The following is an 18,796-nucleotide window of genomic DNA, read 5'->3' on the forward strand; positions in this document are numbered from 1 at the left end:
TGTTGTGTGCATTGTTTTGTGTATAGTTGAATTAAATAATATTTTTCAGTTATAAAAAAATAGTTAACCTAAGTACACAGTTACAGTGGGTGGGGGTGGGGGTGGGGGTGGGTGAGAGCAGCAGCGACAGATTTGGCAGTTCAGCCAATGGCGCAGGATCAACTCTGTATGGCACTTTTCGCTGACTATCCATTGAACAACATGGGAATATGCTGTTGCTGTCACTGTCCCACTCCCTTTCATCTCCAACCCTAACTGCAGTCAAAAGTAATTACTGTATTCTGCAAAAACCAGCTGCATATGTTCACTGTCTGGTAAAGTTACCATTATCTATTATCTGATCTGATAATTACTTGCCCTCATTCTTTTAATAATATTTTATGATCTAAGTGGTCATTTCAGATATGATTACATTTTTTCCATATGTTACAGTATTGTTTATTATATGAATATTCATTGACCCAATAAAGTTCATAAACAGTTTCCCCTCTAACAGCTGGTTCCTGAAGTTAGTGTGTGGCCACTTTGTGCTTTATGTACATTGCTGAGTAATAATCAGAGGAGTTACATGGTACTCAGATATGAACATCCCATGCACAAGAATGGTCGAAGAAATTATTGGAAACAGGCAAGGTCTATAAGAAAGAGCACTCACATGCAACATATTTAGCGGCAAACAATTGCCTCCTCTTTTGGGCAACTCCTTGTTTATTAATGTTTAATCTATTTTGATCTTTAAACAAATTACCTTTAGTATATCATTACTTTATTTCCCTTCATATTCCAGGTGAGTGACTTTCCTGTCAACTTATATAGTGTAGGGAAAGGTTTTTACACAGAAAGAATTTTGCCAGATTTTAATGTATACTTTTACAATACAGAGAAATTGCTTTCAAAGCACCACTATAACTTATGCTATTGATTCAAAGCAAAACAAGGGAATGAATACTCAAATATAAAGGGGAATATTTATTACATATCAATGCTGTAAAACATTTTAAACTAAGAACTGTACACAAATCCAATGCTGAAAATATAGTATCAGACTTTTACACTCTCATAGTTTGCCAAACAATACTTTCACATATGATGAAGGCCGACAATGTGTACAAAAGATTAAATGGAAAAAAATTTTCAAGATAATATCACGTTATACAAATGCACAACTTGACGACACTAGGTTTTGTGCACTTAATTTCGTTGCATAGGTCTGCAATGTAGCTGCCAATTGTGTAAGCTTGGTCAGTTCTGCAGCTGCTTAATATACACAGACTTTCAATACAATGATATACAAATGTAGTACAATATAAATTATATGCTAAAACACTGTAGAAATATATATTTATATATAATATAGAGATCTCAAGGTAATGTAAAAACTGCACAATTCATAAATTTAATTTCTGAAATTTAGATGTCAGTAAAAATATTCTTTATTTGCTAAATCTAAATCTACAAATCAGAAAAATTCATACAAAACTTCAGATAATAATACAAAATCTTAAGAAAATATTTCCATAATTTTTAAAAAATTATCCAGAAATTTATCAAATTTTGCTTCCTGTGTGATGTAAGATAACTGACGCAACTCAGATCTACATTCGAATCCACTGAAAGAACCACTCCCCCACTTACTGAACTACAATGAGAAACAAATCTCGCAATCTTGCCTACAATATTTTACAAACTGCATATCGTCCACAATGCTGTCTCCATATCTTTAAAAATTTTTACATCACAAGCATGAAACCACTTCTCTTTGTAACACATGTTATGTAAATATATTGTGACAATGCTTTGGAAGGAGAATGTCAAGTAAGAGTATTTTTTTAACTTCAATACAGATTTAATTACATACGGCATCACATTAGTGCCTGCTTTGTCTTGGTCCTCTGGTGAACTTTTCGTGGCTAAAATAATTAGATGCCACTGATGGTGTAGAAAAGGCACAAGCATATGTTCCATTACTTGACTGGCCACACACACCACCATTCACTTAGGCGCACTTAGTACCTCTAGTCCCAACACAGATTCTTCAGTCCTATTCCGCTGCTGGTTTAGCCTGTGAAATGGAAACAATGTTAATGATGTACAGATAGTTTTCAGTGTGTTACAAGCACAAAAAATCTCAATAGCAAAACTATGCAGAGTGTACTTCTAGGACGTAAAATGAGCAGTACTGCCGATGCATGTAAAAGTAAAGGGAACACCTAGCTTTCAGATTTAATAGTTTCTTTGCCAAAAGGAGATAAGGTTAGATTGCAGAAGATTAAAAAGAATGTGTGGATCACTCAGACCCCTGGAAGATAAGAGTCCCACCTGTAGTGAGGATGAGTATTAGTTCAGTATGAAGGGGGAGGCATCATAGATGGTACATTAGAAGGCACTGTGCCAGGACAGAATGAGAAGTAAAGAGACTCCAGGTTTGAGAAACAAATAGAGTGATTAAAGTCCCTATTTTTACAAGTGGCATTTACCTAAAATTTCCCTGATGAATCTCCAAATGTGTAGAACAGAAAAGGTTAAAACCCTAAGTTCTATTTCAATTGCAGGATTTGACTGAAGCCAAACTAACAACAATGCAATGTTACAGCAATTGGGAATACAATCTTTACTTTGGTTCCAAATTGCACTACAGAGTGGGACTACGATATTTACCTTCCACAGACTACTTCACATCTTGAAAAGTCAAAACTGCACAAAATCTTTTCTCAGGGGGTTGTAGGATCACAGAAGTGAAGAGCAATTCTCAAACTAACAGGAATGACTTAACTGCGAGTTGAAATCCAGTTATTAGATATGTGATCGAACAAATCAATGGGAATACCCTTTCTGTGGGGCCACACAATTTTCATTCACAAAACTTGGGTTACAGAACATCTGTAGAATATAGACAAAAGGGGCAAAGTGAGACCAGAAAGGGCAAGAAAACAAAAACCTGTCATATCTTCCTTACATAAGCATTAATATACTGTTACACAGGGCATTTCATTTCATGCATTTTGTGTGCTTTTTATGCGCTGATAGTTTTGTATTTATTTATTTATGACTTTTGTACAAAGATTTGACTGAGTATTTAAGTGAGTAAGACTTGTCCATTTATTTCTGGCATGTTGTTGTGGTCTTCAGTCCTGAGACTGGTTTAATGCAGCTCTCCATGCTAATCTATCCTGTGCAAGCTTCATCTCCCAGTACCTACTGCAGCCTACATCCTTCTGAATCTGCTTGGTGTATTCATCTCTTGGTCTCCCTCTACGATTTTTACCCTCCACACTTCCCTCCAATACAAAATTGGCGATCCCTCGATGTCTCAGAATATGCCCTACCAACTGATCCCTTCTTCTAGTCAAGTCGTGCCATAAACTCCTCTTCTCTAAAATTCTATTCAATATCACCTTATTAGATATGTGATCTACCCATCTAATTTTCAGCATTCTTCTGTAGTACCACATTTTGAAAGTTATTCTCTTCTTGTCCAAACTATTTATCGTCCACGTTTCACTTCCATACATGGCTGCACTCCATACAAATACTTTCAGAAGAGACTTCCTGACACGTCAATCAATACTCTATGTTAACAAATTTCTCTTCTTCAGAAATGCTTTCCTTGCCATTGCCAGTCAACATTTTATATCCTCTCTCCTTTGACCATCATTAGTTATTTTGCTCCCCAAATAGCAAAATTCCTTCACTACTTGAAGTGTCATTTCCTAATCTAATACCCTCATCATCACCCAACTTAATTCGACCACATTCCATTATCCTTGTTTTGCTTTTGTTGATGTTCATCTTATATCCTCCTTTCAAGACACTATCCATTCTGTTCAACTGTCTTCCAAGTCCTTTGCTGTCTCTGACAGAATTACAATGTCATCCGCAAACCTCAAATTTTTTATTTCTTCTCCATGGATTTTAATACCTACTCCGAATTTTTCTTTTGTTTCCTTTACTGCTTGCTCAATATACAGATTGAATAACATAGGGAGCGGCTACAACCCTGTCTCACTCCCTTCCCAACCACTGCTTCCCTTTCATGTCCCAATAGCCTTTCGCTCCCTATATTTTACCCCTACCACCTTCATAATTTGAAAGAGTATTCCAGTCAACATTGTCAAAAGCTTTCTCTAAGTCTACAAATGCTAGAAACGTAGGTTTGCCTTTTCTTAATCTTTCTTCGAAGATAAGTCGTAATTCAGTATTGCCTCACGTGTTCCAACATTTCTACAGAATCCGAACTGATCTACCCCGAGGTTGGCTTCTACCAGTTTTTCCATTCATCTGTAAAGAATTCGCGTTAGTATTTTGCAGCTGTGACTTATTAAACTGATAGTTCAGTAATTTTCACATCTGTCAACACCTGCTTTCTTTGGGATTAGAATAATTATATTCTTCTTGAAGTCTGAGGGTATTTCACCTGTCTCTTACATCTTGCTCACTAGATGGTAGAGTTTTGTCAGTACTGGCTCTCCCAATGCTATCAGTAGTTCTAATGGAATGTTGTCTAGTCCCGGGACCTTGTTTCGACTTAGGTCTTTCAGTGCTCTGTCAAACTCTTCACGCAGTGTCATAACCCCACCTCATCTTCATCTACATTCTCTTCATTTCTGTAATATTGTCCTCAAGAACATCACCCTTGTATAGACCCTCTATATACTACTTCCACCTTTCTGCTTTCCCTTCTTTGTTTAGAACTGGGTTTCCATCTGAGCTCTTGATATTCATATAAGTGGTTCTCCTTTCTCCAAAGGTCTCTTTAATTTTCCTGTAGGCAGTATATCTTACCCCTAGTGAGATAAGCCACTACATCCGGACATTTGTCCTCTAGCCAACCCTGCTTAGCCATTTTGCACTTCCTGTCAATCTCATTTTTGAGACATTTGTATTCCTTTTTGCCTGCTTCATTTACTGCATTTTTATATTTTCTCCTTTCATCAATTAAATTCAATATTTCTTCTGTTACCCAAGGATTTCTACTAGCCCTGATCTTTTTACCTACTTGATCCTCTGCTACCTTCACTATTTTATATCTCAAAGCTACTCATTTTCTACTGTATTTCTTTCCCCCATTCTTGTCAGTAATTCCCTAATACTTTCCCTGAAGCTCTCTACAACCTCTGGTTCTTTCAGTTCATCCAAGTCCCATCTCCTCAAATTCCCACCTTTTTACAGTTTCTTCGGTTTTAATCTACAGTTCATAACCAATAGATTGTGGTCAGAGTCCACATCTGCCCCTGGAAATGTCTTACAATTTAAAACCTGGTTCCTAAATCTCTGTCTTACCATTATACAATCTGAGACCTTCCAGTATCTCCAGGCTTCTTCCATGTAAACAACCTTCTTTTACGATTCTTGAACCAAGTGTTAGCTATGATTAAGTTATGCTCTGTGAAAAATTCTACCAGACGGCTTCCTCTTTCATTCCTTAATCCCATTCCATATTCACCTACTACGTTTCCTTCTCTTCCTCTTCCTACTATTGAGTACCAGTCACCCATGACAAATTTTCATCTCCCTTCACTATCTGAATAATTTCTATTATCTCATCATATATTTCATCAACCTCTTCATCATCTGTGGAGCTAGTTGGCATATAAACTTGTACTACTGTGGTAGGCATGGGATTTGTATCTATCTCTGCCACAATAATGCATTCACTATGCTGTTTGTAGCAGCTTACCTGCACTCCTATTTTTTATTCTTTATTAAACCTACTCCTGCATTACCCCTGTTTGATTTTGTATTTATAACCCTGTATTCACCTGACCAAAAGTCAGGTTCCTCCTGCCACCGAACTTCACTAATTCCCACTATAACTTTAACCTATCCACTTCCCTTTTTAAGTTTTCTAACCTACCTGCCCGATTAAGGGATCTGACATTCCACGCTCCGATTCGTAGAATGCCAGTTTTCTTTCTTCTGATAATGATGTCGTCCTGAGTAGTCCCCGCCCGAAGATACAAATGGGGGACAATTTTACCCCCGGAATATTTTACCCAAGAGGACACCATCATCATTTAACCATACAGTAAAGACGCATGCCCTCGGGAAAAATTACAGCTGTAATTTCCCCTTGCTTTCAGCCGTCTGCAGTACCAGCACAGCATGGTCGTTTTGGTTACTATTACAAGGCCAGATCAGTCAATCATCCAAACTGTTGCCCCTGCAACTACTGAAGAGGCTGCTGCCCCTCTTTTGGCATACATAGTTATAAAGCAGACTAGAAAAAAAACAAGGCACATTACACTTCTACAAAACTGGCACTGCAGTGATGACAGTTTGCAAGGATGGATTTATGTAAGAACCTTTTCTTAAGAGAAGTATGGCCAACCACTCTGTCATATAGTTTAAGAAATTTTGAACATCAGTGTAAATTCATACTAAGTGCAGGCAAGATGGTACTCAGTTTTACAGGACACCAAGCATCGAGCTGAGACAATGTATTGTTTACCAATGCAGAAACTATGCTTCACAGTTCCAAAACTTCTGCAACATTAATGTTTGTATCTGCAGAACAATGAGGAATACTGATTTTTGTGGGATTATCCACTATCCTATCTTACTCCAACAATTTGACAATTTTCTTACACTTCAAAAATATTTGGGACACACATTCTCAGTCAACACTGTATTTCTACTGGCATAGATTATACACAGCAGTTTTCTTTATTAGCTGCATGGGGAAACCTAAGTGCTGTAACAGTTATTTAGGACAGTTGTGTGCTTTACAGATACCTTATTTTCCATTGTCAAGCAGTATCAAAAACTGAAGCTTTGTGGGAATTCAGGAATCTGCAAATGTAGTGCTAATATGAAGAACCCTCAATTTGAACTGTATTCTCAAGAATTAAATTTCAACATCCAACGACTGCAATGTGAGTCTTCGATATTTAAAAGTTACATATTGTTATTCTTCACAGCTATGAAAATTATGGCAAAGGTATATTTACTCAAAGTCAGCAATGTCCTCCAAGATTAGCCAGAGGTCAATAAATCTGGATGCACACACAATGATTAGGGTGCTTTTGGGTAACCAAGTATTAGAAGGTAGAAAAAGTAAGATCCTACCACAAGTAAAAAGGGAATTTAAGTAGTACACAGGTGTGTTCTCTTTCAGGCAAAACTAACTACTAAAGCCACACAGCTTCTATGTAAACATCTGTAACGTACCTGCGTGTCTGTACCAGAGTCTGTTGAGGCAACTGCAGAATCTGCTTCAGCAGGTACTGCTGCTGAATCTACGGCCACAACTGTAACATTTTCTGATGACTGTACGACATTATCAGTTGTGGCAGCAGCGGCAGCAGGTGTGGGAGCAGCTGGTACTTCTGGTGCAGGAGAATTCTCTGGCTTATCTTCCTGTGGAAGTGGCTGTGGCTGTGGTTCCGGAGTTGTTGGCACAGGAGGGATAACTGACGGAGGCTCTACAGCTGCTGGAACCTCTGGTACTTCAGAGGAGACCTTTGCTTCTGGAACTGGGCTATCTGCTAATTCAGGCTGAGTCACCGAGACTGGCGACACAGCCACCTCTGCCGGGATCTGCGGTCCTTCTGCTGTCTTAGCTGGTACTGGGGAAGCTGGTGTGGGGGAAGCCGGTGCTGCAGGCAGTGATGTCTCAACTGGGGGAACGACCTCTCTTGTGCTTTCAACAGATTCTACAGGAGAGGCAGCTGCTGCTAGCACTGGCGCTTCGGGAGATGCTGCTTCGACCTTCACCTCGACCGGTGGCTGAGGAGATTTTGGTTCTTCAGCAGGTGGTGGATTTGAATGAACTGCTGGAGCTACTTCCTCAACTTTAGCTGGCTCCTCTTTCTCCAGTTTAATTTCTGAATTTGTTTCTGTTGCACTAGCCTGAAAAAGTAAGTACCAAATTAAAATGAAATCTTATAGGTACAGAAAATATAACCCATACATAAGCTCATTTCAGCTGATCATGCTGCTTTGAATCGAAGATTTAAGAAATTAATGGCAATAGTAAAAACCTGCAGTTTAACTTCTTATTATGGTAGCTCCAGTGCATGTGAGATACTAGTAAAATTATTTTAACAGACTGTGTGGGCTTCATGATTATCCAAGGAAATTACCTCATTTAGAGGGAAACAAAACCTAAGGTTTAGGCACTAATTTTTGCATCTGTTTGAACTTTAGCACTCCCTGAAAGTACCAGCTTCGTATGAAATTATAGACTATTACTTTTCAGTCACGATTGGCTACTTAATTTGTGAGATCTGCCACACACCAGCTTTACACCTTTCCCTCCAACCATTGTTTATATTCCTCTGTGACATACCTCACTGTTATAGACTGTAACCACGGTGATGTTTAGGAAACCAAGCTATTACTAGCTAGATCACTGCTCAAAGTTTTTTGCTGGAGTAACTACAGTACTTACTTCCTGGGCTGGTGCCTCATTTGGAGCCGAAACTTCTGGTTCTTTTGCATCTGGTGAAGATGGTACTTCTGATTTGACTTCCACTTCCACCGATGACGAATCCGCCTGAAAGAATTAATTACATAAACATTACATCTCTCTCTCTCTCTCTCTCTCTCTCTCTCTCTCTCTCTCTCTCTCTCTCTGTGCGTGTGCGGGAGGGGGGGGGGGGGGGGCACTCACGCACAAATCCAGGCCTGCTGCTATGAAACAGGAGAACATGAAACTTCCCTGTCTGGTCCTTTATTACTTTCATAGCATTCATACATGCCAGATATTACACTGTTCAAACAAGTTTCCATTCCCTTATGAACACACTGCCCAACAGCCTCCTCCACCCTCAGTTCCACTACTTACACCCACACCTTTTGGCAGCAATTCTCAACTTCATGTTTTTGTAATTACAATAAAACATTAAATAGATTAATGCTAAAACAGAACATTTTAGAATTAACCATACCAAATTATGACCAATAAACAATGTATAAAATGTTTTGCAAAACACAAGGCACTAGTTTTTGATCTCTAACTATTTGCAATTAATTCTACCCAAACTTTAATAGGGCTGATTTCATAATCTAACAAGTTTGATTTTTGAATATTTCCCTTAAAATCCAAGATTTAAGAACAACGTATTCAGAAAATTGAGCTAAAATATTAACAGAGATTTTAGAAATATGAAATAGTATAAAATTTGGTGGTGTCAATATATAACTTTTCAACTATCTAATCTTAAGGTAAACTAATTTTTTCAAATCTAGACCACCTGGTTTACGAAATTTACGATGTTGCTGGTTGTTAAGCTTTAATTTTGACACTTTTTTTGTATCTTAATGATTTTATGGTTAAATTACAGTATCTCCTGAACTAATTAACTTTCAATAAAAACAATCTCATCCAAATGTTCGGGATCAAAGGAAACATATCTATAACAAGAATTAAAAATATTTTATGAAAGGAAAAGTGGACAAATGTGTATGCACATATGGTGCAATCACAATTTTGTTGTTATGATAAAGAGATGTCTGTAGAATGTCAATGGCTGAAACAAACATTGTGTTTCAAATGGAATCTTAACATCCACGTACTGGTCACAAGAGCCAGTTGAACCCTTTTCTATTGTGGCTAAGCATATTAATATTAACTATATTGCAGAGATAAAGACAGGCTGAGCTCACATATCATACCTGTGGTGCAGCTGTGTCTGCTGGCATTTCTGCTGTGCTAGCACCATCGGTCTTCTCTTCTGCAACCTGCAGGCAGATTTCCCTCGAGATCAGCAAGAATAAATTTATTTACAGAATTATTTAATAATCTAAGAAAAATCCAATTACAGCTGTTCCTAGTACAAAGTTAGGAAAATTATTGTACTTTTTGTCATGTGTAAGTGTCGTAGAAAACCTATCGCACTGCATATGTGATGGTGATGTTTAGTGTCAATACCAATTTTGGGCAGTTTGAAGCACGCAAGTAAATTACTGGCATCTGGATGCTGCTCTTCCCTTATGGCCAACACCAGTGCCTTTTATTACAGTATGCATTCTAACAGTTGCTCCTACACATCTTAATAGGCATCATAGGTAGAACCTGTCTCCAAATTAACCATATTTTTTATTATTATTATTAACATCCTCTCATGAGCTGCTTATAGTTCACAGAATAGTAAATGTTATTTACTGTGACTGCTGTATCTATCAATATTTATTATATACTCTAAGGTAAAGACAGGTTTTCCGTAATAACTTAAAAGTAATAACTTAAATGCACATTGCTTCCTGAAGTAAAGTTTTATTCTGGAAGGATGAGCACCATAATGACAACTTTAGGCTGTTCAAAACTGACAGGATGGGAGAGGATGTGAATCCCATGACTACCAGCTTGCCTCCCTTTTTAACAACGCACTACATTTTTATCTTGTTTGTTTCTGTCCTGTCCTGTCTCTTGCACTAATATTTATTTTCCTTTAAATCTGTAACTACCACCAACGGCTGGAAGTATTAGAAGTGCTAACGACTGTAGTAACATTGTATGTTCTCTTTGTGCTAAAAATATTTTAATATATCTTTGTCTAAGATAATTATTACAATGACATATCAACCTACGAAAAGACCAAATCACTGATGCCAAATACAAATTCAGTAAAACACATTTTCTGACAAATTTTAGTCACAGAACTAATTTCTCCACTAACAAAACATCTGACATAACTAAAGCCAGTGCTGCAAGAAGTAATTGCACCCTCAGCTGTAACAGTCTACTTATCTCTAACTCCATGCATACACCTTCGATGCCTCCTTATCTAGCACGCGAAACAAGTTTTCTTCTGCACTATTACCTACATACTTTTTCTTCAGCATAAATCTTATTTCCAGCCTTTCTCCCCACAGCAAAAAGGTACTTCATGTAAATATAACCATTTTTGCTTGAAATTTAGCTGCCTGGCAGTCAGAGTACAGTAATAAACACATCACAACTTAACAGTTTCACATTCAGATGTTTACATCATTCCAGAGACCATGATATAAACATTAGGAATGTAAACGTGTTAACCTGTCATGCGTTTGTTACTGTGCTCCAAGTGCCAGAAAACTCAGTTTCCAGCTAAAATGGTTATTTTTCCAATACAAAATCTTACTGGAACACCGAGCAAATGAACCTCACCACAGTTCAGATTAACATAATGTACATAAAACTCTAATGCAACTGACAATGGCATTGTGTTAATTAAATATTAGTAAAAAGTGACTGATGCAGTAGAAATTATTTCTTAAATTTACAGTACAATCACACACCTCAAACATTTCCATATAAAACAGATATATTTTAAGTCTGGTGTACAAGAAGGGAGGTTGAAGGTGGCAGTGCTGGTGAAGCAAAACTATTATCCCAGGAAATTGAACCTTCACTACAAATACTCTCACGTTACTTGTACCTATAAATTCCAGTCTCTATCACCATCAACTTTTCGACAGTAATTTCTCTCGGCTGCTGTCCACTGATGAGACTTCACAGGAAACTGCACTTTTATGCATACTTGCATTCGAATGTTTTCATCGCTCGTTGCATACTGTGCAATTTCCATCATCTTAAAGCGGATGACGCCGATTACCAGTTCCCAATATGTCTAAAGCTGAAGAATGCCAGATGCCTCTGTTCCGAGGGACCCGCCACATACAGGGGCCGGAGGGTGAAATGTACTGCCAAGCACATCTGGACCCCAGTGGAAAAAAGTAACCTCTCTAAGCTGACAAGAGGCACTAGAGTATATCTTACAACACGTCATTTGAATTTACACCTGATCTATTTAATATCACCCTCTTATGGAATAATAGTACTTTTCGTCTAAAGTGTGTCTTTTTCTATCACCTCCCAAGGCCAGAGAAATACTCAACGACCTTTTGTCATGCACCATAAGTTCAGAAACTGCCATAGGGCGCATATGTGAGGAGGGTTCAGTACCTAATGCAACACTTTTCTCGTACAATTTCGGTTAAAAATACGTAGTTTATTATGGGGCGTGGTGGGATGATATCGCCCAAGCCCCTGCACTTTCATGAAGTTCAGACAGGTGACAGTGCAATATGTAGCCTCCAAAATGGCGTCTGTAACGGAGGTGCATTCCAAGCAGAGAGCTGTCCCTGGGTCTCTTTTGGCAGAAAAAGAGCACCTCAGATATTCGGAATGTCTACGGAGACCTGGCAGTGAACGAAAGGACAGTGAGTAGTAGCCGAGGCGTCTGTTATCTCAACGTCCCGTGCGCCGTCCACCCACACACAGCTGTGGCTCCTACAGTGTTGGAACGTGCGGGTGCGGACACACACATTCGTGGTTATCGACGGATCACCATCACATACCGCGTTGCATAACTGCACGTGACTGTAGTGCTGACACTCGTGCACCAGTTGTACTCAAAGGATGTGTGCCGCTGAGTTCCTCAGTGCCTGATATAAGAGCGTGAGGAGCAACGAAGGTCCATATGTGCGGAATTGTTTACAAGTTACAAGGTACGAGGTTCAACGAGACGATTTTTTTGTCCAACATCGTCGAAGGCGAGAAAACTGGGGTTTCATCACTTCGAACAGGAAACAAAACGGTAATCCCCGAGTGGCGCCACACCACCTGTTCTCCGAAGAAAAAGCGAAAGCCGCACTCTGTGAAGTCATGGCGACGGTCTTTTGGGACTGTGATGGGGTTATTCTGTTGTCATCCCTCACGGTCCAACGATCAACTAACTGCATTGTGCCATCGTCCAGAACTTTAAGAAGAGACTTCAGCATGTTCGTCGCCACACAAATGCAAATTTACTACTCCATGACAACGCAAGGCCTCAAGTCCGCGCATCCGAGAGGATCTCACGAAACTTCATTGGACTGTTCTTCCTCACTCACACTACAGCCCTGATCTCGCAACTTCCGTCTGTTTGACCCAATGAAGGATGCACTCCGCGTGAAATATCAAGTGGAAGATGGGGAGGTTATTGAGGCAGCAAGACGTTGGCTCAGACGTCGACCAGTCCAGTGGTGCGTTGTGGCGCCGCAGTTTTGGTGTGTACTAGGTTGTTACGTAGTTTGTGATGTACTCGGAACTGGTTCAAAGGGCTCCAAGCACTATGGGACTTAACATTTGAGGTCATCAGTCCCCTAGAATTACAACTACTTAAACCTAACTAACCTAAGGACATCACACACATCCATGCCCGAGGCAGGATTCGAACCTGCGACCGTAGCAGCGTTGCGGTTCCAGACTGAAGCGCCTAGAACAGCTCGGCCACATCATGTACTCACGTTCGTTGGACAACTTGCAGCTGCTTTTAAACACAAACATACAACATTTGGCACCTTGTGTTTTTCTGTTTTTAAAAAGCACCTGCAAGCACTCTAACGAACGTGAGTACGTAACATATTACACACGCCAAAACTGTATCCACAACACTCCAGCAACCCCAACACTTTCATATTTTTTTACTAACAGCCACTTACACAGTTGCAGATAACATGCTGTACGCCTTAGAAACGGCAAAGAAAGCAGAAAAAAGCCAGAAATGGCGGCAACAAACGTAAAAACCAAACTGTGATGTGAAGCGAGTAAGGTACTAAGACGCGATGAACAGAACATAATATTTTGGAACCAAACGGTCACACCTTTTACAGTGTTTATAGGTGTGCTATTTTTGTCTTGTTTTAGAATTGAAGAACCCACTGATGGCGATATTGTCGCTGAAACTAGTTTGGGGATAAATAAAAAAACTCAAGTTTTTCCACCAAGGCTGACCCACAATACGATATAGGTTTTACGTTAGCATAGACCAATGGAAGGGTCTCAAAGCAAAATGATTTTCAAAGTTTAATATCCCCTTATTACGTAATGTTTTATGCAGTTTGGTCGACCAGCACAGCTGTTTTCGTAAATTACACTGTAGGAAATAATGCAACCCACCGCAAGTCTTTTAGAAATTATTTTATTGTACCATCAAGTGAAAGTCCAAGTTCATGTAGGCAATGAATTGCTTGAACAAGTTGATAAATTTACTTATCTGGGCAGTAATATTACCAGGGATGGAAGGAGCAAGGCAGAAGTGAGCAGTAGAATTGCTCAAGCAAAGGCTGCTTTTAACAAGAAAAACATCTTAACATCTAAGAGCATCAGCCTTGAAATCAGGAAAAGATTTTTGAAATCACGTGTGTGAAGTGTGGCATGCTACGGGTGTGAAACATGGACTCTCGGGACAGAGGAAGACCAGAACTAAATTCTTTTGAAATGTGGTGCTAAAGACGCATGCTCAAAATAAGATGTATCGACAAGGTCACAAACGAAGTGGTTCTGGAAAGAGCAGGTGAGAAGAGAAGCTTCTGGAGTTTCATTGATAAAAGAGTGCAATTTACAGGCCATCTATTAAGACAAAGGACTCCTGAACACAATCATCGAGGGATGTGTCTACAGCGTATAGCAGAGTAAAATTACATAAAATTTTACTTTGTTTATAATTATATACAGTTTTACATTTGCATACTAAAATATAACAAATGTCCACCGTACCATCTGTCTCAGGCCCGATACTAGCAATGGTACAATAAAATCATTTCTGAAAGGCTGGTTGCATTATTTCCTATAGCGTAATTTAAGAAATGACACTCGGCTGCAGTTTTAACTGGAAAAAATCTACGCTGACATTTTTGTTAATTCTACACTAACGAAAAGCACCAGAGCAACAGGATAAGTGACGACCGGCTACTAAACAGCGCCCCTACCTTCTGGGGTGCGGCTTCTTGCGTAGCGGCTGCAGCCGTCTCTGAAGCTGGTGGAGTAGTGGATTCAGGAGCAGTTGGGGCAGGAGCAGGGGCGGCAGGGGTTTCTGTCGGAGAAGCCGCGGCCATGGGAGCAGACTCCGGGTCGGGGATCACTTCGGCAACGGGGGCAGCAGCGGGAGCGGGTTCGGGAGCGACCGCAACTGGGGGTGAAGGTTCTGGACCAGCTGCAGCTGGAGACGCAGGTTCAGGTGCAGGTGCGGCTGTGGGAGCGGGTGCAGGTTCAGGCGCGACTGCAGCCGGCGGTGAGGATTCAGGTGCAGGGGTAGGGGTAGGGGTAGGTTCGGGAACAGCTGCAGCGGGTTCAGAGGCAGGCGCTGGGGGCTGGACGGGCTCAGGCTTGGCGGGGGCGGGGGTGGCGGCTGCGGCAGCCTGCTCGGCAGGGGTGTCTGCGGCGGGGGCGGCCGCGGACGACATGGCGGCTCGCGACAGCACGGCTCCCAGGAAGCACGCGGCGACGCCGACGAGCCCAAGGCAGAGCAGCACCAGTACCAGCGACAGCGTGTCCGGGCTGCGAGGGCGGCGCTCCCTCTCGTCGGCGGCGGTGGCGGAACTAGGCGCCCGGCACGGCCGCTCGCGCACTTTTATATTTACCCAGTACCCCTCCTCCTCGGCGGCCCGGCCTTCGAGGAGCACCACGAACCGAAATACCCCGTCCCCACCCCCCGCACCGGCCTACCCTGCCGCGGCATTCCGAGAGGTCGGGACACGAGCTTCCGGAAGCGGCGGCCGCCGCAGCGCCACACACAAAGAGCGCCTGCCATTGGTCGCCTGCCGAACGGGCGGATCGCGTTTCACGGTGACATTCCCGGCGCCCGGTCTCCCGTGGGGACACGCCCTCCCTCCGAGCAACGCGCCGCTTATTGTCTGCCGTGTCGTCGTCCGCTCGCAGCGATATCATCCTTGCCGTTTGTACAGTCATTAACTGCGAGGCTTCTAGTACAGATTTTAGGTTCCTTTCAGACAATGCTTATGCAATAGCTCCATAATTATCGCTCGACGAAAGATCCTAACCCAAAAACTGAAAACTTCACAAAAGACCCCAATATTCAAGAAAGGAAATAAGAGCAATCCACTGAATTACAGGTCCATGCCATTAACGTCGATATGCAGCTTTTGACAATGTTAACTGGAATACTCTCTTTCAAATTCTGAAGGTGGCAGGGGTAAAATACAGGGAGCGAAATGCTATTTACAATTTGTACAGAAAGCAGATGGCAGTTATGAGTCGAGGGGCATGATAGGGAAGCAGTGGTTGGGAAGTGAGTGAGACAGGGTTGTACCCGCTCCCCCATGTTATTTAATCTGTATACTGAGCAAGCAGTAAAGGAAACAAAAGAAAAATTCGGCTTAGGTATTAAAATCCATGGAGAAGAAATAAAAACCTTTCAGGTTCACCGATGACATAATACTGTCCGAGACAGCAAAGGACTTGGAAGAGCAGTTGAACGAAATGGATAGTGTCTTGAAAGGAGAGTATAAGATGATCATCAACAAAAGCAAAACGAGGATAATGGAATGTAGTCAAATTAAGTCGGGTGATGCTGAGGGAATTAGATTAGGAAATGAGACACTTAAAGCAGTAAAGGAGTTTTGCTGTTTGGGGAACAAAATAACTGATGATGGTCGAAGTAGAGAGGATATAAAATGTAGACTGGCAATGGCAAGGAAAGCGTTTCTGAAGAAGAGAAATTTGTTAACAGCGAGTATAGATTTAAGCGTCAGGAAGTCGTTTCTGAAACTATTTGTATGGAGTGTAGCCATGTATGGAAGTGAAACATGAACGATAAATAGTTCGGACAAGAAGAGAATAGAAGCTTTCGAACTGTGGTGCTACAGAAGAATGCTGAAGATTAGATGGGTAGATCACATAACTAATGAGGTGGTATTGAATAGAATTGGGGAGAAGAGGAGTTTGTGGCACAACTTGACTAGAGGAAGGGATCGGTTGGTAGGACATGTTCTGAGGCGTCAAGGGATCACCAATTTAGTACTGGAGGGCAGCGTGGAGGGTAAAAATTGTAGAGGGAGACGAAGAGATGAATACACTAAGCAGATTCAGAAGTATGTAGGCTGCAGTAGGTACTGGGAGATGATGAGGCTTGCACAGGATGAGTAGCATGGAGAGCTGCATCAAACCAGTCTCAGGACTGAAGACAACAACAACAACAACAACAACATGCAGCAGTAATTTGAAACATGTATTGTGTTTGAATATTATAAAATAGCTCGAACAGAACAATCTACTGACACGCAGTTAACACGGATTTCAGAAACATTCTAATAAACACAACTAGCTCTACTCACACGAAGTGTTCATTGCTATTGACAAGGGATCTCGAATTGATTCCGTTTTTCTACATTTCCAGAACGCTTCTGACATTGTAGCTCACTAGCAGCTTGTAATCAAATTGCGCGCTCCTGGAATATCGTCTCGGTTAAGGTAGATTCGTGATTTCCTGTCACAGATCACACTTCGTAGTAACTGACGGAAAGTCATCGAGTAAAACCGAATGATTTCTGGCGTTCCCCAAGTTAATATCACAGGCGCTCGGCTATTCCTTTTCTACAATGGGGTTCCGTAAGAGCGTGCAAAAAAATTTAACAGGACAGAGAATGCTCCACTTAACAATTTGAGGTAGGGTACCTGGGGGTCGGAGAGCCAGGTTAATGAGATATGGAAGTGAACTTTTCCATTTCCTGCAAGTAAACGAGGACGACGAGCCTGATTACTAGGAAGTATTTCCTGGTCGCCTGATTGGAAAGGGAGGTCCTTTTCCATGGCCTGCGAGGGCAACTGAGGTGAATCAATTATTTCCTATGGGGGTATCTAAAGTCACTTGTGTGTGAGGCCCCAGTGGATACGGAGATGGTATTAACTGCTAGAACTGTAGCTGCCTGTGGTGTGACTAAATAACGCCAAGGATGTTTGCCAGCGTGCGTCATAAACTTGTTCGCCGGTGTCATGTTTGCATTGAGGTTGATGGCCGTCAGTTTCAGCACATTTTGTATTATACAGTACAAATGATCGTTCATTGTGTCGATGATGGTATTTGCAGTTAACTAATGTAAACAGGAAGGTACACAGTAATGTGGTTTTATTCCTATCATCTAAGCTGAATTCCTCAACCTCAGGTTCCCTGCCACAAATTGTTCAGTGGAGCATCCTCTATGTCTTGTTTGCTTTTACGTGAACACCTTGTATATGAACGATTCAGTAGACACACTGAGCAGCCGTGTTAAGTTGTTTGCAGATGATGCTGCTGCTTATCGTCTAGTAAAGTCATCAGAAGACCAAAACAAATTGCGAAACTATTTAGAAAAGATATCCGTGTGGTGCAAAAATTGGCAATCGACCCTAAATAACGAAACGTGTGAAGTTATCCACATGAGTGCTAAAAGGAATTCGTTGAACTTCGGTTACACAATAAATCAGTCAAATCTGAAGACCGTGAATTCAACTAAATACCTGGAAATTACAATTAAGAAGAAAAATTGGAAGGAAAAAATGTTGTGGGAAGACGAACCCAAGACTACGATTTATTAGCAAAACACAGGATGCAACAGATCTTCTGAAGAGACTTTACACTGCGCAGTGTGGGATCCTTACCAGATACCGAATAGGATTAACGTAGTGCATCGAGCAAGTTCAACGAAGAGCAGCACGTTTTGTATTATCGAGAAGTAGGGGGAGTCACATGATACAGGATATGGGGTGGACGTCACTAAAATGCGTTTCTCGTTGCGATGAAAACCCCCTCACAACGCGAAAATATTTTCCTGACGCCGACATACATAGGAAGAAACGATCATCATAATAAAAGTGACGGAACTAATGTCCGACAAAGCTGGGCAGAGTGCGCGCGCGTTTGTGTGTGTGTGTGTGTGTGTGTGTGTGTGTGTGTGTGTGTGTGTGTGTGTGTGTGTGTGTACGCCGCGACATCGGCAATTACGATTAAATGGACACATGACTAGGCACTGGACGTTGGCAAAGTGAGAGAGCGTTGTATGGTCTGATGACTCCCGATACCACCTCTATGCCGATGGGAGGGCGCGAATCCGT

The 18,796-nt window shown here is 41.2% G+C and overlaps 1 protein-coding gene across 1 annotated transcript in view; it reads right to left on the bottom strand.

Annotated features, from left to right (window-relative positions):
* Window positions 1-842: 842 nt before the first annotated feature.
* LOC124619765 (cell surface glycoprotein 1) overlaps window positions 843-18,796 on the bottom strand; it is a 162,334-nt gene continuing 144,380 nt past the window's right edge. The window contains exons 4-7 of the mRNA XM_047146347.1: window positions 9,616-9,681; window positions 8,390-8,494; window positions 7,168-7,848; window positions 843-2,062 (exon numbers count right to left, since the gene is read on the bottom strand). Coding sequence (XP_047002303.1) covers window positions 2,042-2,062; window positions 7,168-7,848; window positions 8,390-8,494; window positions 9,616-9,681 — 873 coding nt within the window. The 3' untranslated portion in view covers window positions 843-2,041. The remainder of the gene's footprint in view (window positions 2,063-7,167; window positions 7,849-8,389; window positions 8,495-9,615; window positions 9,682-18,796) is intronic.

Source organism: Schistocerca americana, chromosome 6, assembly GCF_021461395.2.
Source record: "Schistocerca americana isolate TAMUIC-IGC-003095 chromosome 6, iqSchAmer2.1, whole genome shotgun sequence".
Lineage (NCBI taxonomy): Eukaryota > Metazoa > Arthropoda > Insecta > Orthoptera > Acrididae > Schistocerca > Schistocerca americana.